The 22,721-nt window shown below is 58.0% G+C and overlaps 1 protein-coding gene across 5 annotated transcripts in view; it reads left to right on the forward strand.

The window, feature by feature from the left end:
* The window catches only part of HDAC7 (histone deacetylase 7), a 36,212-nt gene that overhangs the window by 11,256 nt on the left and 2,235 nt on the right, over positions 1-22,721 (forward strand). For 2 of the 5 annotated variants that reach the window (XM_045829014.1, XM_045829018.1), the window contains exons 2-24: positions 4,585-4,635; positions 8,105-8,292; positions 8,431-8,521; positions 8,822-8,933; positions 9,547-9,662; positions 9,801-9,926; positions 10,261-10,352; positions 10,551-10,661; positions 10,802-10,982; positions 11,197-11,393; positions 11,626-11,799; positions 12,917-13,136; positions 14,676-14,809; positions 14,974-15,094; positions 15,336-15,385; positions 16,649-16,756; positions 17,727-17,782; positions 17,919-18,006; positions 19,112-19,231; positions 19,473-19,570; positions 20,952-21,070; positions 21,683-21,816; positions 22,124-22,208. In XM_045829014.1, coding sequence (XP_045684970.1) covers positions 4,585-4,635; positions 8,105-8,292; positions 8,431-8,521; positions 8,822-8,933; positions 9,547-9,662; positions 9,801-9,926; positions 10,261-10,352; positions 10,551-10,661; positions 10,802-10,982; positions 11,197-11,393; positions 11,626-11,799; positions 12,917-13,136; positions 14,676-14,809; positions 14,974-15,094; positions 15,336-15,385; positions 16,649-16,756; positions 17,727-17,782; positions 17,919-18,006; positions 19,112-19,231; positions 19,473-19,570; positions 20,952-21,070; positions 21,683-21,816; positions 22,124-22,208 — 2,772 coding nt within the window. Of the gene's footprint in view, positions 1-3,954; positions 3,973-4,584; positions 4,636-8,104; positions 8,293-8,430; positions 8,522-8,821; positions 8,934-9,546; positions 9,663-9,800; positions 9,927-10,260; positions 10,353-10,550; positions 10,662-10,801; positions 10,983-11,196; positions 11,394-11,625; positions 11,800-12,916; positions 13,137-14,675; positions 14,810-14,973; positions 15,095-15,335; positions 15,386-16,648; positions 16,757-17,726; positions 17,783-17,918; positions 18,007-19,111; positions 19,232-19,472; positions 19,571-20,951; positions 21,071-21,682; positions 21,817-22,123; positions 22,209-22,721 lie in introns of those variants that run through there. The other 3 variants (XM_045829017.1, XM_045829015.1, XM_045829016.1) reach the window with 3 other exon arrangements.

Genomic DNA, 22,721 nt, shown 5'->3' on the forward strand with positions numbered 1-22,721 from the left:
CCTCAACCTGTTGCCAGCCTCATGTTCCCCCATGAGGTCTGAAACTGTGACATGGAAACCTGGGAAGCCAACAGTTACTTGCTGTCCAGAAAGGTGATTCTTCAGGATTGTCTTCATGGGGCCCCAAAGATGAAATAGGCAGCTTCTACCCTCTGACCTGCAGCAGGGGCAGGGTTTACTGCTGGTACCGGTCTCTGTGGGGCTGTGTGATTTTTCGATCTTCCTCTGTGCCCACCTAGGGCCTGCCTTTGCTCTCTCCGTGATGGCCCGTGGACTGGAAGTGCCGGGGAGGAGCAGTGGGGTGCATTGGTTGCGAACATGGATTCTGGAACTTAATTGCCTGGCCCAGGTCCCAGCTGAGCCTCTTCCAGGTTACCTGACTTCAGACAAGTTATTTATTTAATACTGCTGGGCCTCAGTCGACTGATCTCTTTAATGGGGATAAAAACAGTAACCACTTCACTGGTTTGTCATGAGGGTTAGATGAATTGGCACATGTAAGGCACTTAGAACAACTTCCAGCACGTAGGCAAGTATGAGTTTATACAAGTTCAGATGGAAGAAAGAGGGATGAGACTAGTGGGAGAGGCAGGGGGTAAGAGATGGGGCTGGGGGCAGCATCTAGGAGAAAGTGGATTGTGGTAGAGGAGGGAGGATGAAATGCTGATGCCAGAATGGAGGCTGCGGACCAGTCCAAGGGCAAGCAGCATGAATCACAACCATTAAGGCAGCACCTACCACATGCTAGGTGCTTCACACACAGCATTGCTGATCTCAGATGACTGGTTCCAAGCAGATTTTCTTGTCCTCTTATTACTTGGGCAGCTAAAGCTGGGCCAGGTTACATCGTGTCCCTGGCTCTCCCTGCTGGTCACTGAGGGAGTCAGAGTTTGAACCCAGGTCCATCTGACCTGGAAGCCAATGTTCTCTATTCTCTGGACTCTCACTTCCATCACTTCATGTGGCAAGAGTTTCCAGGCAGCTTGCAGCCCCCTGAGTTCTGAATAAATCTGAGCAATAAGCAGCTCAGTGCCAAGAAAATGAGTAAGAGAATTTCTGGAAGGGGGATACAAGAAACTGTTAAAAAAAGAGTTGATTCTAGGAAAGTTCAAGGGAGTTGGATGAGTAAGAAACTTTGTTTCATATGTTTTGAGACTCTGAATTTTTTTTAGTATCTGTAAGTAGCAAACTTTTTCTTAAAAAAAAATTGTGAGTTTTATTTCAAACTCCTTGAAAGTGAGAACCAGGTTTCATTGCCATTTCCATCTTTTCAACTCCCAGATGCGTGACCTCACCTGGGTGTACTTAGTACCTGCGCCCAAGATTGACTTTTTGGGATTCCCCCAGCACTGGCCTGGCCTGGCTGTACCGCTGACCTGCCAGGGGACTGGGACCTAGCCCCTTTCCCTCTCTCCGCCCTCCTCTGTGAAGCGAGAGCATCGGCCTGAACAATCTGAAAGCCCTATCAGGTCCTCAAGTTCTCAGATTCTGAGGCCCGAGTGCCTTCTAGAAGAGCTTCTCCGTGCTCAGCCCTCTCATTGTGTCGTAGAGGCCTGGCAACCATGATGTCCTTTCTCATGTTTATTTGTGTTTGGATCTTCCTGAAGCTGTCGCGCCTCCAGCTTTCCTCTTCTCTGCCAGCCCTGTACGGAGTGAGGCTTCATGCCGCCTGTGTCGGGGAAGCGGAACCAGAGCTGCCGTGTGGGGTGTGAAGGGGGTCAGCCCGGAGCCCAGCGCTTGGCCTCCTGCGGCTGCCTGCTCCCCTCTGGCTGCTGGGCCCGGGTCTTCCTGCTGCTCCTTTGAGAGGTGGTCAGGAGACGAGGCAGGTGCACCAGCTGCAAAATGGCTTTGGAAGTGTCAGGAGGGGGCTTCTGGGTGGCAAAGCCCTCTCCCTGACAAAGGGCCTGCCACACCTGAGAGAGCAGGTGGTCAGGCAGGGCTCAGGTTTCTGCTGGGCAGGTAAGGCCCACGGCAACAAGGTAGGAGGGGAGACCAGCTCGTGCAGGTGCCCAGGGGACAGAAGAGTGGCCTTTGTGTCTGCTCTGGAGGTTGCTGAGGGCTGGGGTGCACCTGCGAAGCAGGATTTCTGGGGCTGTCTGATTCTGGATGAGAGCAGGTATTCCGGTTTGGGGAGCTGCCGTGGTCAGCCCGGTCCCTCAGTGCCAGGTACACTGCCTCTTCAGCCTGACTGCAGTTGCTTCCCAAGACCCTAGAAGTGGGGGGTTGCCAGGATTCCAAAAAGAAGGGGTCTCCACTCTGGCCAGGGGATGTGCAGAGAAAGGTCCATTCACTCCCGGTCGTATTTCAGTTTCACCCCAAATTAGTGGTAACAGTGCTCTGAGAGGGGCCGAGGAGAAGAGGGGTCCCAACTGCATCCCCAAACCTGGGATGCAGGGTGTTCACTGTCTGGTTTCAGTTCAGCCACTGACTGGGTGACTTTCGATACCTGTCCTCCCTCTGGGACACAGGAGAGCTGTGCCCCAGGTCTTGTCTCTGTTGCTCTGGGCTCTTCTGAACTCAAAGGTTGTCAGCACAGAGCCAGGGAGTCAGGGGAGAAGCAGAACTTCTTCCAGGAATTGCTTTTGGAGGCAGCCCCTGTTGGCAGCACGTCCATGGGCACATGCGCATGTGTGGGCTCCCGTGCATGCCCGCAACTTTTCTGAACAGAATTTAGACCACCAATAAGCACCACAAAACATCTCTCTGGGGCCGGGTAGCAAACACCACAGAGTTCAGGGCCATTAGTTTTTCTCTTGTGCAGAGAGTGCATGGTGTACAGAATTCGTGGTTGCCGGGGGAGTGGTGCGCAGAGAACCTGGCTCTGTTCCCAAGCGTGAATGCTGCTGACCAGCCCTCAGGCAGGGACGGAGGGAGGCAGGAGAGAATTCCCTGCAGGCAGGGACCCTAGGACTGACATGCCTCTGAGAGTGCACGCTGGAGCCTGGTTCGGAAACCTCTCTTGGGGGACCAGGTCCTGCAGAAGAAAGAGGAGGTCCTAAGGGATAGGGGGACCTGGGATATAGGTTACCATGTCCTGGGGTGGAGAGGCTGCCTCTGACACCAGTATTCCTTGGGGCTCACAGACCCTGAGAAATATTCATGCCGTGTCCTAGGCAGGGGGCCAGGAGAGAGTCATTATGTTCAATTCACCAGTTTCCAACAGAGCCTGCTGTGTGCCCAGCAAGGTGTTGTGTGCGGATGGGCATGGCTTACAAATGACATCCCAGAGATGATAATTAATGGAGTGTCCACATGGTAGACACAGAATGGGCACTCTGGCCAGCCAAGAGAGGTCAGGGTGAGCTTCATGAAGACGTGGGCTTGGACTGGACTTCAAAAGATGGGCCGAATTTGAATAGGTGGAGTGGCATTTCCCTACCAAACACTGCCATTCAAAGCGTGGAGCCCTGGCGGCTCCAGGCAGATAGTGGGAGTCCCTCCGTGCGAGAGTCGCCCCCTCCCCCAGCAGCGCCTGCCTGCAGGGAGTTCTCCTTTTCAGCTCTGGAAGAGGAACTGGGGCTGCCCCTTAGACAGACCCAAAAGCACAGCCCTCACCCATTGTCCTCCAGAAAATACTCCTTCTGCCTGAAGAGGGTTTCCGTGTGTCCACCAAGTGCCCCCTCCAGGCGGCGTTCCAATCTCCTGGCCTCCTGTCTCCTGGGCTCTGAGCTGGGACAGCAGGCTGGAGAGTGTCCATCTTGGATAGATGGCCTCAGGACTCATCTGTGTCTCCCCCACCCCGTCCAGTCTCATTACTCCTCAGCGCCTTTCTGCCGTTGACCAGCTCTGGCCCCACTGTAGGGTTTCATGGTTTCTGTTGGGAGGGGGGACTGGGCTGGGCTTTGGAGCCTGGGACAGGTGGCCATTTCCACAAGGAAACACTTCTGTTTTCAGGTTATTTGTGAAAAAGACTGAGCAGTTCTCTGGGGGAGCAGGCTGCAGGACGCAGGATGGAGCAGTAGGAGAAAAGGGGTACCTACTCTGGGGTCCTCGGACTATGCATTCCACCACTTCACAGCTCCCAACCAGATCTGACTCGACCCCTGGGCCATGACCCGGCCCCTCTCCCACTGTGGAGCCTCTGTGGGCTCAGCTCCCCTTCTCCACGCCTGCCTCTCCCTCTCCCTCCTAGAGTCTTTAGCTCGGCCTCCACAGGTCTCACCAGCCATGCTATCTCACCTCCCAGTCTTCTTCTTTCTCTTTGGGCTGTGGGAGTCAGGGCCCAGGGAAGGTTGTATCTGAGCACACTGGGAGAACTGAGGGCATTGTCGGGTGAACTGGGGTCTCCTTGGGTTCCCGCTGTGGTCTAAGCTCCTCATTGCAGGGTGAACTATCTGAGTTGCTTAGCAGATCAGATGAGGAAGAGAGCGTTGAGGATTGCTCTCATCCAGCATGGGAACTGGAGGGAAGGAATGGGGTGGAGTCTTCTCTTTTCGGTTAGCTGCTGGCACAGGTGCTGGGTGTTGGAGGGCTCCAGCTGGACGGGGGCCTCCTGCAGTGGCAGGGTGTCTGCCTGGCTTAGCCCTCACTCCTCCCCCTTCGCCTCCCCACAGCCCCTTCACTCCATCTCTCTTCTCTCTACAGATGGGACCCAGGTGACCCCGGGTGCCCACTGCCCCAGGCCCCCTGGCACAGGTAAGCCTTGGTCCTGAGGGAGACTGTGGTGAGATGTGGAAGATGAGGGTGGAAAGGACAATGGAAGCTGGAGGAGCTGAGCAGTGGTTGGGCAGGGGAGCTGGCTGATCAGCCAGAGAGGCAAGAGGTTGGGGTTGCAGGGGAGAGGGTGAAGTTGGGGTTTCATGGGGAAGGGGTGAGGAGTGGAGCTAAGGAGGCCACTCTGGATCCAGGCTGGCCCCAGTGCTAGGAAGCGTGACAGGAAGAGGACAGGCAGGGTGCTCCTCTTGTCCTTGCTGGACGCAGTGAAACAGGAAGGCATGTAGGAAGCTAATGTTTACACTCAGGCCCCGGTCTCACATCGGGCTCATGTTCTTGACTGTTGACTCTTTGTCCTCATGCCAGCCCTGCAAGGTGGGCACGGCGGCCCTTGCAGGATGGGAGGGTGCCTTGTGCTGCTCGGACGGTTGGGGGACGACCCCTCCTCCCGGTTCTCTCAGCTTCCTTGCCTCCTGCTCCAGTTAGGACAGGCCTGTGGCCTGCGGCCTGGGGCTGGGGCTGGATGCAGGCTGCCTTCTCCTTAACTTCAGCCGGTATCCACTGAGGGCCCACTGGGTCCATGCCCGGTGCCCAGTAGTTACGCATGGCAAGGAGAAATGAAGGCCAGATATCCTCTTTGCTTCCATCCTGGCTGCCTAAAAGCTTACAGGCAGGCTGGGGAGATGGGACACAGAAATAAAAAGAAAAATAATAGTAGGCTGCAATTTGTGACCAGTGCCAAATGAGCGGACAGCTGATTCATGTGTTCATCCATCCATTCAGGACACATTAAATTCACCACCTATTGTTATTTAGTCTTCACAGATGTGAAATTTTCTAAAAATTAAATACAGAAACTAGGAAAAGAAAATGGAAACATTAATGAACCCTGTCTCTGTGCCAGGGCACCTCCCTGGGCATTTTGGGGGGATAGAGAGATGTATTCATTGATTTGGCCGGTATCTGTTGGGTGCCTGTTATGTGCTGGGCACTGTTCTAGGTGCTGGATAGGGTGCAATAAACAAAAACAAGTCCCTGCCCTTGGAGCTTAGCTCAGGTGTGGTCCCTGCCCGCGCCATGTGTGTGGGACACAGAACTGTCAGCGTGATCAAATCCATGGGGTGCTGGGCTGGGTCCGGGGGAATGTAAAGACTAGCAGGGCTTGGAAGAAAGGGTACAACCTGGAAAAGTAGAATTGAGCCCTGGCCAGTGTGGCTCAGTTGGTTGGAGTGTCGTCCAATAAACCAAAAGGTCACCGGTTCAATGCCAGGTCAGGGCATATGCCTACAATGCAGGTTCAGTCCCCCCACCTCTCCCACCCCATTGAGGCACATGCAAGACACAACTGATCGATGGTTCTCTCTCACATTGATGTTTCCCTCTCTCCCTCTCCCTTCCCCTCTCTCTAATCTATAAGCATGTCCTTGGGTGAGGATTTAAAAAAAAGGAAAAGGAAAAAAATGTAGAATTGAGGGCTGAGGACGGCACCAGCACCAGGAGGGGGGCGTTGTGAGCAAAACTCAGAGGACAAAAGCCATGTGGGCTGTGACAGGATGGGAGCTGATGGCTGTGATGGAGGGCTTGTGTTCAGATGTAGGAGACAAAGTTGAGAGAAGCTGGTTTGCACCAGGTTGTTCAGGCCTCCACATGCTAAGTCTCCCTGGGAGCCATTCCCACATTCCCAGAAGCCTTCTGCTCTGGAGGCCATGGCAGTGCTGGGAGTGAGGGGTGGGCCCGCTCACGGTCTGTGTGCAGCTGAAGCCACTGGCTGCAAGTTCGGTGGCCTGCTGTGGCTTCCTCTAGGTCCCTCTGGCATCATCAGGGGAGTCACCCGGGAAGCCAGGACACCAGATGTGGAAGGACTGAGACCCTTCCTGGGGCTGGACTGTGTTGGCATTGGGGGCATAGACTCAGCCAGCGTGACCTTGGGTTCCCTGGATGGATGTGTAAACAAGGGGTCGGGGAGTCAAAACTGTGAATTGCCTGCTATGAGCTACACCTGGGTGCACAGCCACCAGCTCTGGTCTCCCGGCATCTGGAGAGTTGTGGGGGCACCTCCTTGCTCTGCTCTTCTCCTGTCTCTGTCTCACAGTGTGAGAATGTGAGAGCCAGTGCACCTGAGCGACAGCCTACTGTAGTCCCCTCCCCTTTGCCCAGTCACAAACCCCCATGAGGGGAGACAACTTCCTGAAAGTCAATGGGAAAACAGAGCTGGAGCACTGGCCTTGGCAGGCCCTCAATCTGCTCTGAGCTGGGGGGCCTTCACCTGAGCCTCAGCTTCCTTATTTGGGGCAACAGAATAGTAACAAGTACTTCCCAGGGCATACGGGGGTGATGAGGTTGGAGGGTTTTGCAGCCGCATGTGCACGTGTTCTGCAGATGTAAAGATAATGACTAGTAATGGTTGAGTTGGGCCTAGAGGTTGCTTTTCCTGGCTCCCCGGCTGGTGCTTTGCCATAGTGCCTTCCAGTCCCCCTCGGCCTCAGGCCCTGAGGACAGACTGGGACTGCCCTAATGGGGATTGCTCAGCATTGGATGAGCTGAAGGAGGCCTCTCTGGAAAGGTTCCGGTGTTTGTGCGCTCCCTCTGAAGGCACCTGCTCCCACACCCACCTGCCTCCCCTTCTCGGGGAGTATCTCCGGCTGCTCAGCCCAGCCTGGCCCAGCTGGCTGTGCTGGTGGAGAACCTGGTCCGGCAGCTAGTTATAAATAGCCCCTGCACCCACAGCCTTGGCAGGGTGCTGCTGGCATGCATGCAGAGGACACTCGAGAAGAGGCAGCTGAACCGTGTCCTCACCACGGCAGGCCCAAAGCTGGCGTGAGGGTGCCCAGGAGCAGGCTCCATGGGCACATAGGCTGTGCAGGCCTGGGGTGGCAGCCAAGGCTTGGCTGTAGGTTTGAGGCACTGCTTCCTGATCCTATGGCCTGGGACTGGGTAGGGAGGGTGGTGGCCGAGAGGGCCTGCGAGGCTCTTTGGGATAGGAGGCTGAGTAAAGGGGACTGTGTACCGGCCCTATCTCTTCGAGCACAGCTCATTGGGGGTAGCTGGGCCAAATCCTCATTCCAGAGGGGCGGACAGGAAGGAGAGGGCAGGGCTCAGAATGTACCATCGAAGACCTCTCAGTCCACCTCTAAATCCTCATATCCCTAGCCTTCCGCCTGGAGAGGCAGCATTTTTAGTGGCAAAGTGGTGTGTTCAGTTAGAAGGCTCAATCCAGTACCTGCAAAAGACTATGACCTTGTGGAGTTTAGCTCGCCTCCTTTCTCAGGAGTGAAGTGGAGTTGAAAACAAGTGCCTTAGGGGACCGTGGTGAGGATAAAGTGAGGAAGAGGACCCTAGAGCCTGTTTTGTCATTTTGAGTCACGTGAGCCCGAAGGAGGCCGAGGAGGTTGTAACCGTGCACCCGTGGACAAACGTTCCAGCTGACTCTGTTCCCTCTGTGCGTCCTCAGGCTGCCCCAGGCCCCGTGCACACGCGCCAGGCTCTCAGCCCCAGCCCATGGACCTGCGGGTGGGCCAGCGGCCCCCGGTGGAGCCCCCGCCGGAGCCCGCACTGCTGGCTCTGCAGCACCCCCAGCACCTGCACCACCACCTCTTCCTGGCAGGCCTGCAGCAGCAGCGCTCGGTGGAGTCCATGAGGGTAAAGACAGAGCTCCCTGCCCTGGAGACAGCCTTGAGCTCAGCCCCCAGACTTCCTCCCTCCCTGTAGCCTCCCCCCAGATCCTTATCTCAGTCCTCAACTCTTTACCCCTTCCTGGGCGGCTGGCCCTGCCCACAGCTCTCAATGGACACACCGATGCCCGAGTTGTCGGTGGGGCAACAGGAGCAAGAGCTGCGGCAGCTTCTCAACAAGGACAAGAGTAAGCGAAGTAAGGATGGAGGCCACCCTGGCCCAGCGTCCATGGCTCGCCCACCTGGGCATGTAAAGGCTGGGGTGGGAGCAATGCCAACATGGGTCTCCCTCTGCTCGACGGGCTCTGCCTGTGAATGTGGGCGGGGATGGAAATGGCACAGGGGAGTCTGAGGTGGGGCTTGGGACTTGGCTCTTGCTTGAGGAATCCCTGGGACACCTTGTACTGGGGGTGTGGACAAGGCCACGGGCAGAGAATGTACAGGGAGGCCACCTGTCCACCCACCCAAAACCTGGTCACGGCTTTCCGCCCCCGCAGGTGCTGTGGCCAGCAGCGTAGTCAAGCAGAAGCTGGCAGAGGTGATTCTGAAGAAACAGCAGGCAGCCTTAGAGAGAACAGTCCATCCCAGTAGCCCCAGCATTCCGTACAGGTAACTCCTCTCCCTCCTGCTCACTTGCACCCTGCCATGCCCTCTCCCCCCATATGTCCTCCTGCGAGCACTCATGTACCCCTCCTCCTCCTCCCAGCTGCCTGTCCCCTCATCTGTGCGCCTTGCCTCCCTTAGTAATACCTGCTCTAGTCCCTCTCCCAGCTGCTACCTGCCCTCTACTCTCCTTTCACCATCTCGCCCCATCCCCTACCTGAGGCCCTGCCTCCTTGTGCGCGTGCACACTCACACACACATCCAACACTGGTTTCTTCTTCCACATGAGTCCCTTCTCTTTTTGTGTCCCCGCTAAGCACAAAAATATCCTGGCTCCTAGAGTGCATTCCTCCCACCGGAGACAGTCCCCAATGTGTCTGGGACCCTGGCTTCTCTGTCAAGGCCAGAGGTCTGCACGTGGAATGCTGGTAGGGTGGGTGGCTCCTTGCTGCCACCAGGAGATGACCCCTGTTCCTGCCAGTCCCATACTGCCCACCCTGCTGGCTGCCACCTCCCCTGGTGGGTGTCCGTGCTCAGGAAGGGGCCCTGAGGAATGAGGTGGCTGCTGGGCCTCTGGGCATCCCACCCCTCTGAAGCAGCCTTGGCACTCACCCCACAGAACTCTCGAGCCCTTGGAGACGGAAGGAGCTGCCCGCTCCATGCTCAGCAACTTCCTGCCTCCCGTTCCCAGCCTGCCCAGTGACCCCCCAGAACACTTCCCTCTGCGTAAGACAGGTGAGTGGCACAGGCAGGTGGGGACCCTCCTGGGGAGTTAAGGGGGTGGGCCTTGAACATGGGATGACTGGGAGGGAGGGCTAACTGGCACCAGTGGGGAGGGTGGGTGTGGGGCCGAGAACACTGGTGCTCCTGCAGTCTCTGAGCCCAACCTGAAGCTGCGCTACAAGCCCAAGAAGTCCCTGGAGCGGAGGAAGAATCCACTGCTCAGAAAGGAGAGCGCCCCACCCAGCCTCCGGCGACGTCCTACAGAGACCCTTGGAGGTGAGGACCAGCAGAATGGGTGGGGAGGACTGATCTTGTCCTTTTGGATCAGGTCCCACCAAGATGGGCCCCTTCCTCAGGCTTACTGTGGGTGGTTGGCTGTACAGGGTATGTCCGGCACACTTGCCAGCGGGGAGTTGGGGCTGAAAGGCAGCCCCTACTCTGTTGGTAGAACTGTCTTCTGCCCAGAAAGGGCGCCTTAAAAAAAAGTGCCCAAAGGCTAGTGGTGGCCGGCCTTCCCCCTGCCCTGTGGGGAAGAAAGCAGGAATCGGAGGCCGCCCTCCTGGCTGCCACCTGGCCTCTCACTGAGCCTCCCTCTCTCCCCAACCCCTAGACTCCTCCCCGAGCAGCAGCAGCACACCTGCATCAGGGTGCAGCTCTCCCAACGACAGCGAGCATGGGCCCAACCCCATCCTGGGCTCCGAGGTAAGGCCTTGCTGGCAGGACTCTCCCGAGGCAGTTCTGAGGCTCAGCCGTCCTCTCAGCAAATGGCCCCTGGGCCCAGACCAGGCTGGGGCCGCTGGGTCTGGGCAGCCCCACCTGAGCCTCCTGGGTGTTCTGGGGAAGGCATGCCCCGGGGTGAAGGTCTGGGGCCAGTGACCCCTGCCCTGCTCCCCATGGCAGGCGCTCTTGGGCCAGCGGCTGCGGCGGCAGGAGACCTCTCTGGCCCCTTTCGCCTTGCCGACAGTGTCCTTGCTGCCCACAATCACACTGGGGCTGCCCGCCCCTGCCAGGGTGAGTGGCTGAGGTGCCCTCCCCCATGCCAAGCTCCCCAGTTTCCTCCACGCCCTTCTCCTGCTGCCTCACCCCATCGCCCTCACCGTTCCCTCTGCTGGAAGCTGCTCCCCTGTGATTCCTCTCCCCACCTCCCCCAGGTTGATGGTGACCGCAGGACCCATCCAACTCTGGGCCCTCGGGGGCCAGTCCTAGGGAGCCCCCATGCTCCCCTCTTCCTGCCCCATGGCCTGGAGCCCGAGGCTGGGGGCGCCCTGCCCTCTCGCCTGCAGCCCATTCTCCTCCTGGACCCCTCAGTCTCTCACACCCCCCTGCTGACTGGTGAGTCCCTCTGCTCCTCCAGGGGAGGGGCTAGATCCCTGCCCCCTGGTAGGGTCCAAGCTTGGGACAGGTCCCATCCCTCCTGTCCCCTCTGCCGCCCCTCCCCCATCTTTCTGTGAGTCCCTGCATCCCTGCCCCCCCACCCACACCCTTGCTTCTTTCCATTCTTCCCTATGCTTCCCTCCTTATGCCCCTCCCACCACGTTCTTTCCAGTGCCCGGGCTTGGGCCCCTGCCCTTCCACTTTGCCCAGTCCTTACTGACCACCGAGCGGCTCTCCGGGTCAGGCCTCCACCGGCCGCTGAGCCGGACCCGCTCAGAGCCTTTGCCCCCAAGTGCCACCGCCCCCCCATCACTGGGCCCCCTGCAGCCCCGCCTGGAGCGGCTCAAACCTCACGTGCAGCTGATCAAGGTGAGGGGAACTGGGCAGGGGAGGTGGCGAGGGGTTGCTTAACTGGGCCCATGGGGGCTGAAAGGAGAAGGGAGGCTTTGGAAGGGCAGGGACCTGGCAGGCCAGAGTGAGGACGTGGCTCCTGGGGCCGAGAGCTGCACGGCCACTGGAATCCCAGCCACCTAGCCCACCATGTCCCACCCCGCATCCCACACTCCGGCGTGGCCTCTCAGTGGACACCTTCCCTCCTCAGAGGCCGGCCAAGCCGAGTGAGAAGCCCCGACTGCGGCAGATACCCTCGGCCGAGGACCTGGAGACGGATGGTGGGGGAGTGGGGCCGCTGGGGGATGACAGCCTAGACCACAGGGAGCCGGGCCGTGGGCTGCATGAAGCCAGAGGCCCTGTTGCTCTGCAGCAGCACCAGCAGGTACGGCAGTGCCCATGTGAGCCCTCGGAAGGTGTGGTCAGGGGGTGCTGGGCCTGGCGTAGATAGAAGGGAGGGGGATAGGACATTAGTGCAGGGACCAGCTCTGAGACCGTGGGTGTCCCGCCAGAGCCACGCCAAGGTGCAGAAACACACACATGCGTGCATATGGGCAGGGGTGCATGCAGGCATACTCGGGGTAAAGCTGTGTCTCTCATCCAGCCGAGGGGCCAGCCTTTCATGGCCCATACACACTTCTACCCTGGGACTTCACCAGTTACACTGTTTCCGGGAAGGTGTCCAGGGCAGGAAGTGGGGAAGAGCAGGCTCAGGCGCTTCACCCAGGGCGCTCGCACCCTGAGAGCCAGGCCTGGGGTAAGAGTTGGCTGGGGCTGCTGTAACCAGCACTGCACACTGGGTGGCTCACACAACAGAACGTCATTGCCTCGGTTCCGGAGAAGGGACGTCCGAAATCGAGGTGTCCGCGGGGTTGGTTCACTCTGAGCGCTATGAGGGAAGGAGACGTGCCAGGCCTTTCTCCTCAGCTTGGGGATTGCTGCCGCCTTCTCCAGGTGTCCTCACCTTGTCTTCCTTCTGTACATACCTGTGTCCAAATTCCTCCTGTTTGTGAGGACAAGAGTCATGTTAGTTTAAGGCTCCCTCTAATGACCTCATGTTGACTTGATTGCCTCTGTAAAGACCCTGTCCCCGATTCAGGTCACATTCCAAGGTACTGGGGGTTAGAGTTTCCTTCATAAATGTGAAGTGGGCCCATAAGATGTGACAGTCCCCAAATGTGCGGTGGCTCACGCAGGTCCCATGTCCTTGGGCAGTTGCACAGACCTTGGAGACGAGATCGTGGTCAGAGCTGGGCCTGCGACCCCACACCTGGAACGCTGAGGGCCCGGGGAGCTCTGGGGGAACGGGGTGGTCTGTCCAGGGTGCAAGACCCCTGGGGGGCTGGTGAGGCAGGGAGGGGGCCAGAACGTGGCTGGGAGGCAAGATGAGAGGCATCCTGGAATCTCTTCCGGAAGGGGGCCTGAGTGGAGGTTTCTGAGACTCTGGGCACATGGAACAGGATCCTGAGAACCTGGAGACTGAGACCTCTCGTGTCCCTCAGGTGTTCCTGTGGGAGCAGCAGCGACTGGCCGGGCGGCTTCCCCGGGTAGGCACTGGAGACTCTTTGCTGCTTCCCCTGGCCCAGGGCGGTCACCGGCCCCTGTCCAGGACTCAGTCATCACCAGCCGCGCCTGCCTCACTGCCAACCCCGGAGCCCGCCAGCCAGGCCCGTGTCCTGCCCAGCTCAGAGGCCCCCACCAGGACCCTGCCCTTCACCACAGGTAAGACCTGCCTTAGGGTGGGGCAGAAGGAAGGGGGCGGGACACACACAGATGCTCAGGCACCAGCGCACACCTGCTGACGGTATCACACAGGGCGTTTTTCGAGGTGGCAGAACGCCCTCTTGGTCTCGTGAGATCGTACAGTGTCCCTGAGGCAGGGGTGGTTCTCATTTTGCACATGAGAAGACCGGGCTCAGGAAATCTGAGGTGACAAGCTTGTGGTCAAATAGCAAGCTGGCAGTCAGGCCAGGCCAAGGGCTGTCAGGGTCTCCTGACGGCTAGTGCAGGCTTTCCAAAAATGGTCGTCTTTGTTTTTGCTCTGCCTGTTAAAAAGAGCTCAAAAGCATTTTTAGAAGTTTTGAAAAATGCAGAAAAGCATAAAAATAGAATAAAAATCACCAATTCCACCACCCAGACGCAACCACCCTTTTTTTAAAATAAGATTTGCCTATTTTCAGAGAAAGGGGAAGGGAGGGAGAAAGAGAGGGAGAGAAACATCGATGTGCGAGAGAAACCTCAGTTGGCCGTCTCTCTCTCTCTCTCTCTCTCTCTCTCTCTCTCTCTCTCTCTCGCATGTCCCCAACCCGGGACCTGGGCCGCAACCCAGGCCCGGGTCCTGACTGAGAAACCAGCGACCTTTCTGCCCACAGGCTGGCGCCCCTTCCACGGAGCCGCACCAGCCGGGCCAGAGGCAGCCACTCTTAAGTGCTGCTGCATTCGGTCCATCTTTGTTCCGGCCGCATGTACACACTGTACCTGCTTCATTCAGTTGACGTATTATGAACACTTCATGACATAATTAATTTAGAAATGAGATTTTTATAGTATTTCACCATAGTGTTTTATTTTGATTTAAAGATTTCTTTCTGGTTGGGCAATTATATGGTTACTCATTTTTCCTCATTTGGATTTCCCTTGTCCATAAATCTTCACTCACCCCTGGGACTGTTTCCCAAAGGTCACTCTCAAGGAGTGGCATCCCAGGGTCAAGTGGCGTGAGCATTTTGAAGATCCCTGATGTCCTGAGACGTGCTGAAAGGGACCGTCCCACTGGCAGTGCACAGAGCCCTCTTCTAGGTGTCCTGCTGAAACAGTCACTTCCCCAAAACTGCATCTGTCTTGTCACGTGGCCCAGTGTCACTGTGGGCTTCCCAGCTCCCAGTTTTGGGGTTTCTGAGGAATTCTTTCTCCTCTTGCTCCTTCTCAGTAGCCTTTGAGTCAAGACATCCAGGTGAGAGCCCAATATCAGGCCTCCCTCTGCTAGGCCCTGAGTTCTTGGGGTCATGGTGGATGCGTTAGGCCACTTGTGGAGGGCCCATGTGTCAGGGAGGCAGTGGCCATGTAGCGGTCACGTTGGTGTTTGTGTGGGGTGGTGAGGCTGCCTGGTGAGCAGCGGGGGGCATGAGTTGATGTGAAGGGCCAAGGTTCAGGATAGGATGTGGCGTGAGGGGTGTGTGTGCCAGGCCTGGTTCCAGTAGGAGGTGGGGGCGGGCATCGGGGACTCCCTGGGGCCCCAGCTCTGACCCTTGCTCCCGCCAGGGCTGGTCTATGACTCGGTCATGCTGAAGCATCAGTGCTCCTGCGGAGACAACAGCAGGCACCCAGAGCATGCGGGCCGCATCCAGAGCATCTGGTCCCGGCTGCAGGAGCGCGGGCTCCGAAGCCAGTGTGAGGTGAGGAGGCAGGGTGGGGCTCTGGAACTGAGGAGGTGAGAGTAATGGAAGGGAAGGAGGGAGAGGCCCTGGAGCCCACGTGCGATGAAGGGACTGGCTGGCTGGAGGTAATATCAGGGAAGGGGGCAAGCAGGGCCTCAGGAGCTCTGTGGGCCCTTCCTCAGTGTCTCCGGGGCCGGAAGGCCTCCCTGGAGGAGCTGCAGTCGGTGCACTCCGAGCGGCACGTGCTCCTCTATGGCACCAACCCCCTCAGCCGCCTCAAACTGGACAACGGGAAGCTGGCAGGTAGGGGCCCAATAGCATCGGGGGCCCCTGTACCTCCCCTGGCTCACCTAGCCCACCCAACCCATCTCTCTCGTCTCAGCTCTGCCCACCCTGCCCCTCCAAGCATCCTCGACGTCCCCCACTGCCCAACCCTGCCTTGCCCGTGCACCCGCCCCAGCCCTCTTCTCAGGGCTTCCCTGCCTCCCGGCCAGGCCAGAGGCCGAGAGGACTCAGCTCATATACACTGGGCCTCTCTCCACAGGGCTCCTGGCACAGCGGATGTTTGTGATGCTGCCCTGTGGTGGGGTTGGGGTAAGTGTGCCCGGGGGCCTTGAGTGGGCATTGCACGGGCTCTCAGATCTCCTCCTTTCCATTCCCCCAGGCCCAGCCCCTGCCTGCTTGTTCTCGTGGTTCTGCCAGATCTGGCGGGCCAGGGGCTTTCCCATAATGCCCCTCTGCCGGCTAGGTGCTCCTTGTGGACAGGTGTGTCCTCAGCCCACCAGTATCTCCTGAGTGTGGAGCCTTGTGCCTCACACTTAGGCTGTGCTTGGTAAATGTCCAGTGAGGCTCCAAGAGCAGGGCCAAAGTCCTCTCCCTTGTGAGACCCCAGAGCCCAAGGGTCGGGACTGGCCATTCCGCTGGAGTGAGCCTCCAGGCAGAGCCAGGGCTGCCTAGGCTGGGACTGTGGAGGTGCCTCCAATGTCCTTGGTGACTCAGGCGCTTCCCTCCCTCTCACCAGCTTTCCTCCCTCCCTCCTTACCCTGCCTGGGGGGCTTCCTGCCTCCCTAGCAGTGCTCTCTTTGCCTAAAAACGTCCCTGCAGTGGTTTCCCAGCCAGGTGTGTGAGGCAGGGGATGGAGGCCTGTTCTGGAGGGAAGTGGGAACTGTAGCTGGGGGGGCTGTTGGGAGCCAGTCAGCGCCCTATTCACAACTTCCCATTTCTTGCCACTTTCTGATTTTTCCAACTGTTTTTGCTTCTGTTTTCTCCTCCCTCCTCTCCCTCTGTCTCTCTCTTTCTCTCTCCTTCTCCAGCCTCTTGAGACTCTCTCTGCCTTCCTCGCCTCTCTTGGTCCGCCTCGCCCTCCCCATCTCCCCATCATGCCCCCCGGCCCCTCCCTAGCCTTGAGGCCCAGGGACTGGGTTTGGGGGGCCTCCCAGCCTGGGCTAGGGGCCCTGAGTGGAAGACAGTGGTGCAGACGGCCCCTCGAGCTCCGACCGTCCCGCAGGGCCTGAGCAGAGCCAGCTGGGGCTTAAAACCCGCTCCCGGCCCAAACCCCAAGTCCCGCCCAGGTAACGCCATGCCCCCTCCTCTGACCGGGGAGGCAGGCGCGATGCCGCTGGCAGAGTGCTGGCCAGATGCGGGCTGGTGATGTGGACTGAAGCTGGGAAGGAGACATCGTGCCGGGACTGGGGATACAGGAGGCCTTGCCTTGGGGCGGGGGGGGCACTGGGGAGGCAGCACTGTCTGCCCAGCTCCCTGCCCCTGGGGTCCTGGCCGTGGGGTGGGCACTGCCCATGGGCCCTAGCTCCTGAGGGAAGCCTTGGATGATGCGGGCCCTGACTCTGGCCCCCGCAGGTGGACACTGACACCATCTGGAATGAACTGCACTCTTCCAATGCAGCCCGCTGGGCCGCTGGCAGCGTAACGGATCTGGCCTTCAAAGTGGCTTCCCACGAGCTAAAGGTAGGAGGTCTGGGCTGAAGGTAGGCAAGTCACAGGAGAGGCAGCAGGATGGGGCAGCAGGGAAGGCCGGACCCAGAACCCCGAGTATCTCACTTCTCTGGAATAGGACCACAGGGTTTTGGAAGGGAAATCGAGAGCTCTGGGAACCAAAATGAGATTTGAACCAGGCTCAAACTACTTGGTGGAGAGTCCAGCCACTGTGATCCAGGACCTTTGATCTTTAAGAGATGCAAGGTCACGAACATCCAGGATCATTTAACACAGGCCCAGTGTGTGACCGTAGGCAAGGTGCAGAGCGTCTCTGGACCTCTGTGCACTGGCAGATTGGTTCTTTGCAGTGCTGAAGTTTTGTAGACCGAGTTGGTGCTCTGGGCTGGTCCTGAGATCCCCCTGTCCCCCATTGTTGAGGAGCTCAGCCCCAGGTGGTCTCGGTGTCCTCAGTGTCATTGCCCCTTGGTGGGTCTTCACAGTTAAGGGAGCAGCCCCGGGTTTAAACTCCCGGCTCCACCATTTACCCCAGGCAGCTTTGCACAAGTTGCTTAACCTGCCTAAGCTTCAGATTTCTCACATCTGTAAACTAGAGATAAAACTGTTTATCTTACGGAGATACTGTGAGGATTAGATAACATTTACCCCAGGGAGATGTTGTAAAGATGAAATCCAGTGTTTATAAAGTGTTTAGCACAGTGCCAGGCACGTAGGTTCGGCTCAGCAAACAGCTGTTGTTATTACCAAGTGCTAACAGCCAGGACACATGAGGGCAGGGGCTTTTGCATTCCTGTCCAGCCAGCCAGCAGAGGCTGCCTGGCCTGGGGGCTGAGTATCAGGGCACTGCAGACCTATCTTGGCCATGGTCAGCTGTTTTCCTATGGCTCCTCCTCTTGGAAGGAGCCTGGGGCTGGGGACGGGTTCATGGAGATGGGGTCAGAGGGCTGGCTGTTTGATTGATAAGCCTTCTTTCCATTTCCAGAACGGTTTTGCTGTGGTTCGGCCCCCAGGACACCATGCAGATCATTCCACAGCCATGTAAGGCCCAGAGGAGGCTCGGGTGGGGTGAGCCTTCTGGGACTGGACCAGGCCAGGAGTGGGTGGAGAGAGGAGGCTGGAGAGGTGGAGGCAGGGGAGGGAGTGTGCTGTCAGGACCTCTCTTCCCTCCTTCCAGGGGCTTCTGCTTCTTCAACTCGGTGGCCATTGCCTGCCGGCAGCTGCAGCAACAGGGCAAGGCCAGCCGGATCCTCATCGTGGACTGGGTAGGTGCCGGTGCCTAGGCCCCTCACACCCGAGAGCCCTGGGGAAAGAGCCCCAAGCCTGGCATCGGGAGACGTCGTTTCATGTCCTAGTTCTGCATTGGCCTCCCGAGCCTCGGTTCCCGCTTTGTGTAAGATGCGGGTGAGGATAACATCCACCTCCCGGGGGCTGTGAGGACGCCCAGAGAAAATGGTGAATGGATGGACCTTCAGCCACAACAGACCCCCACGAGGGGAGACCCATTTGAGTGCTGCCTTTTGGCCTCTTTTGGCTTCTCTCTGCAGATCTCATTTTGGCTTTTCCCCTTTAGGGGCTGACGGTAACAATAACAGCAGATAGCATTGCACACCACTAATCGCACTGAGAGTTTTCACAGGCGATGTATTTAATCCTGGCTATCACCTGGTCCTCAGATAAGGAAAGTGAGCACAGAGAGTTTCAGTAACTTGCACACAGCCATGCACATAATGCGTCCGGAGACTGGGATTTGAAACCAGGGGGTTAGCTGCAGCGTACATGCATCTAACTACTACGCGGTCCCACTCTGCACTGACATGTGTGAATGGGACATTCCTATGCAGAAGCTGAGCACTCTGGAGGAGCTTTCACACTGGCACCCACGCATGGTCCTGCGAAGTAACCAAGTGCAAGGCTGCAGCTATTCCTAGGACAGACGGGCTGGGCCTCATGTACCTGCCCCTCAGTAGCTGAGCTTGGTCTCTAATCACCTGCACTTGGACAAGACGCAGTCGTGAGGATTTCTGACATGCGCAGCCCTGGACTGTTCCCCCTCCTGCCCCACACTCTCTCACTGTCAGTCCTGCCCTTGGCACAGCTCCTCCCCTTCAGGGTCTCGTGCTATAGCCACCCCCCTTCAGCAGGTTATGCACACGTCCGCACTTACACAGAGAGACTGAGGCTCAGAGATGGCCCATGGATTACTTGGGGCCCCTCGACAGTTTAGCTCTAGGGACCCCCATTTCCTCACCCCCAGTTTAGGGTCCTGACCTTCAGAATGGTCACTGACCTCAAACCCTTACAACCTGTTCCAGTCTCCATCTCCCTGCGTTCAGACCTTCCCTAATCCACTGCCCATCTCCCACGCAGGATGTTCACCATGGCAACGGCACCCAGCAAACCTTCTACCAGGACCCCACTGTGCTCTACATCTCCCTGCATCGCCATGACGATGGCAACTTCTTCCCAGGCAGTGGGGCTGTGGATGAGGTAGCCAGCCACGGGTCGGGCCTATCCCTTTCAGCCCTGTTGACTCTCCCTCGTGACCCTCACTCTGCCTCTGTCACAACTAGCAGCGTGGTCCTGGGTAGATTGTTTGGCCTCTCTGATTCTCAGTTTCTCCATCTGAACGTGAAGAGGGTGCACGAGCTGGTCTTGCAGCACAGACATCCTGCCACTCCTCTCCTGGGGCGCTGCTCCCCTCACGTCTCTCTCGTGTCCTGTTTTCCAGGTGGGAGCTGGCAGCGGTGAGGGCTTCAATGTCAATGTCGCCTGGGCCGGAGGTCTGGACCCCCCAATGGGGGATCCTGAGTACCTGACCGCTTTCAGGTAGGTGCTCTGGGGGCCCCAGAGGAGGCCCGGCCCATCAAGACCGCCCTCTCCTGCCCTGTTTCCCCACAGCACCAGGTTGGAGGCAGCCTGTCCTTGTTTAATGACCAGACATTGTCAGCCCTCCCCAGAACCAAGGCAAACAGAAGGAACAGCACTGGCCTCTAGTAGCCTTCAGTCCCGATGGGAAGACAGGAAACAGAATGAAAAAAGTCAAAGGGTGCTTTATAAAGTCACACATTACCAAGAGCCAATGTTGAACTAAGTGCTGGGCAATAGGCAGGGTGGAGCAAGTGAGCAGAACAGCCAGTTTAGTCAAAGAAAAAGCTGCCTGGAGGAGGTGGGCTTTGTATAGAAAATGAGAAACTTAAGTTGTGAAGAAAGAGGGAAAGCAGATGACACCTATGTTGGGGGAGTTGCTTAATAAAAGCCATTCTAGGAGAGCAGCTTTGGACTCTTGGGGAGCCCTTATATATAGGAGTCTGGCACAAATTACACCCCCTTTTTATTACAGAATCACAAGCATGTAGTTCTGTAACATAACAATATTACACTCAAGCATACCATATGGCATTTTAGGTGAAATGTTCAAAGTAAAAGTATATATTATTACACCCATATCATTACCAACCACACTCAGGCAGATGTTACTTCTTCCGGGCCCTGCATTTCACTTGGGGGCCCCTCTACTCCATTTGGGAAAGGGCACCTTGGAAGTAGGTAGGCAAATGCTTTCCTGGAGCTATTCTCCATGACAGCTAATTCTGTAGGAGCCCTGGACTGGGTTCCTGGCACTCTGTGCCCATAGCCCAGTCCTTGAAAGACACCAGCACGGACCCCAGAGGCAGGTCAGGGATGGAGGGAGGCAGCTGTCGGCAATGGCTGAGGAGGAGAGGGTGGGTCTGGGCAGGCCAGGGTCTCAGAGTGTGGTCACCCTGGTCAGCTCTTGGGTGGTGAGTGGCGAGGTGTGGTCAACTCAGTCCAAAGTGGGTGGCAGCTAAGTACCAAGCACTTCCAGTCCCTGAGGCTTTGTGACTTGTCCCTTTCCTGGAGCCCTGCCCACTGCACTCCGCAGGCACACACGTTACTCCCCCTTCATCCCCTGTGGTTCCCCATCCTTGGCTCCTTCCTGCCTGTGCCAGTTAAGAGCACTGGGTAGCTGAGTCCTTAGGCTGTGCTGGGGACCTTGGGTGGCCAGCCAAGGCCAAGGAAGTCAAAGGGCTCCACGGATACTTCTGGGAGATTGGATAGCTTGGCGTCCTGAGGGCAGGGTGCCCACAGTAAAGTTGGCGGGAGCAGCTGGCACCTGCTGGAGGCCCTCAGCCTCCGTCTCCGGCGTTCCCGCACGGTGTGGTGAGCTCTCCTTCTCACACCCTCACAGGAAAGTCGTGATGCCCATCGCCCGAGAGTTCTCTCCAGACCTGGTCCTGGTGTCCGCTGGGTTTGATGCTGCCGAGGGTCACCCGGCCCCACTGGGTGGCTACCATGTTTCCGCCAAATGTAAGGAGGGCCCAGCCCAGGGGGATGAGTGTGAGGACTGGAGTGTGGCGGCTGGCCCTGGAATTCCCTGAGTTCTCCTAGCCTAGTGAGCCCAGGGCCCTTCCTCATGGCCAGCTCTGTTCACCATGGCAGGCTTGACTGAGTCACACTCTGGGGACACAGGAAGCTCAGCCGCAGGACTCCCCCACCCTCACTGTCATTCCCAGGCTGGGCTGGCAGTTTCTCCTGGGGGAGGATAGGGAGGAGCAGTGTTCTCAGAATGGAAGGAGCCCGCTCAGCCTTCGGGGCCACAGGGCCTGCAGGACAGAAAGAGAAGATGGTGTGGCTCCATGAAAAAGGCATCCAGCTGGTGTCGATGCCCCTGGTTCAAGGCCTAGCCCTGCCACGTGCTGGCTGTGGACCCGTGTGCAAGTCCCTTAGCCCCTCTGTGCCCTGAGTGAGGCATGCTAATAGGTCTCACATGGGACTCCCGTGAAAGCACTGGGGAAGGTGGAGTTTTGCATCTGCGTCATTATTTACAAGGGAAACAGCAAGCAGAACATAACAGGTAGAGAGGGTGCACCTCTCCTCCACCCCCACTGCCTCCTTCCTCCACACTGCCCCCCCATCTAGGTTTTGGGTACATGACGCAGCAGCTGATGAGCTTGGCAGGAGGTGCAGTGGTGCTGGCCTTGGAGGGTGGCCATGACCTCACAGCCATCTGTGATGCCTCTGAGGCCTGTGTGGCTGCTCTTCTGGGCAACAAGGTGAGCTGCTCGCCCCCCTCCATGCCTCTGTGGGACAAGGAGCCCGGCCCTCCCAGTATGCCCCAAAGAGCAGACAAGCGGGGTACCTCGCTAAGGGCTCACCAGTAGCGTGGGGGAGGCCAGGCCTGGAATGAGGGGGACAGAGTGGATGCCTCTTCCCCAGTTAAAGCGTGGAGCCAGCGCTTCCTGCCCTAGGCAGAGCCTAGGCACATGCCTATCTGTGCCCCGAAAGCCAGGGCCCTTGGGGTGAGAGAGCTGGGCTGTGGGTCCGTGAGACTGGTGGCTGATGCAGTCTTTTCTCCTGGAGGTGGACCCCCTCTCGGAAGAAGCCTGGAAACAGAAGCCCAACCTCAACGCCATCCGCTCCCTGGAAGCTGTGATCCGGGTGCACAGTGAGTGTGTGGAGGGGTCACCCACTGACCCCAGACTTGGGAGGACCTCTGGGGGGTTGTCCCTAGTGACCAGGGCCCCAGAGCCAGCCAGGCCAGGAGCCCTGGGGCTGGCCAGGAGTAGGCTTCCTGAACGTTACCTTAGCCGGAATGGTGGGGCAGCCACCCCAGGAGTGGACACCCTCAGAGCCCTCTGGATGGACCCAGCAGGGACCACCAGAGAGGCCTCCTCAAGGCAGGACTGGCCTCCCATTTCCAGCCACATCCTGGGCCAGGGCCAGCTGAACGGCTACACCCAGGCCTTGCTTGCTAAACGTGCTGGTTCCCACCTTGACCTTCATTCCTGGCTGCAAGGATCTCCGGACCTCTGCCTGCTTTGGGGGCCACACCCACTACTCTCAGGCCTTTGGCCTGAGACGTGCAGTCTCAGTGTCGGTCTAGAAGGTGTGGTGCGGCTGGCTGGAGGGACTTGTTTTCCCCAACCCTTAGAATAACCCCACATTTGGAAAGCACTTT

This window comes from Phyllostomus hastatus, unplaced genomic scaffold (genome assembly GCF_019186645.2).
Source record: "Phyllostomus hastatus isolate PE091 unplaced genomic scaffold, TTU_PhHast_1.1 phas_scaffold_93, whole genome shotgun sequence".
Taxonomy (NCBI): domain Eukaryota; kingdom Metazoa; phylum Chordata; class Mammalia; order Chiroptera; family Phyllostomidae; genus Phyllostomus; species Phyllostomus hastatus.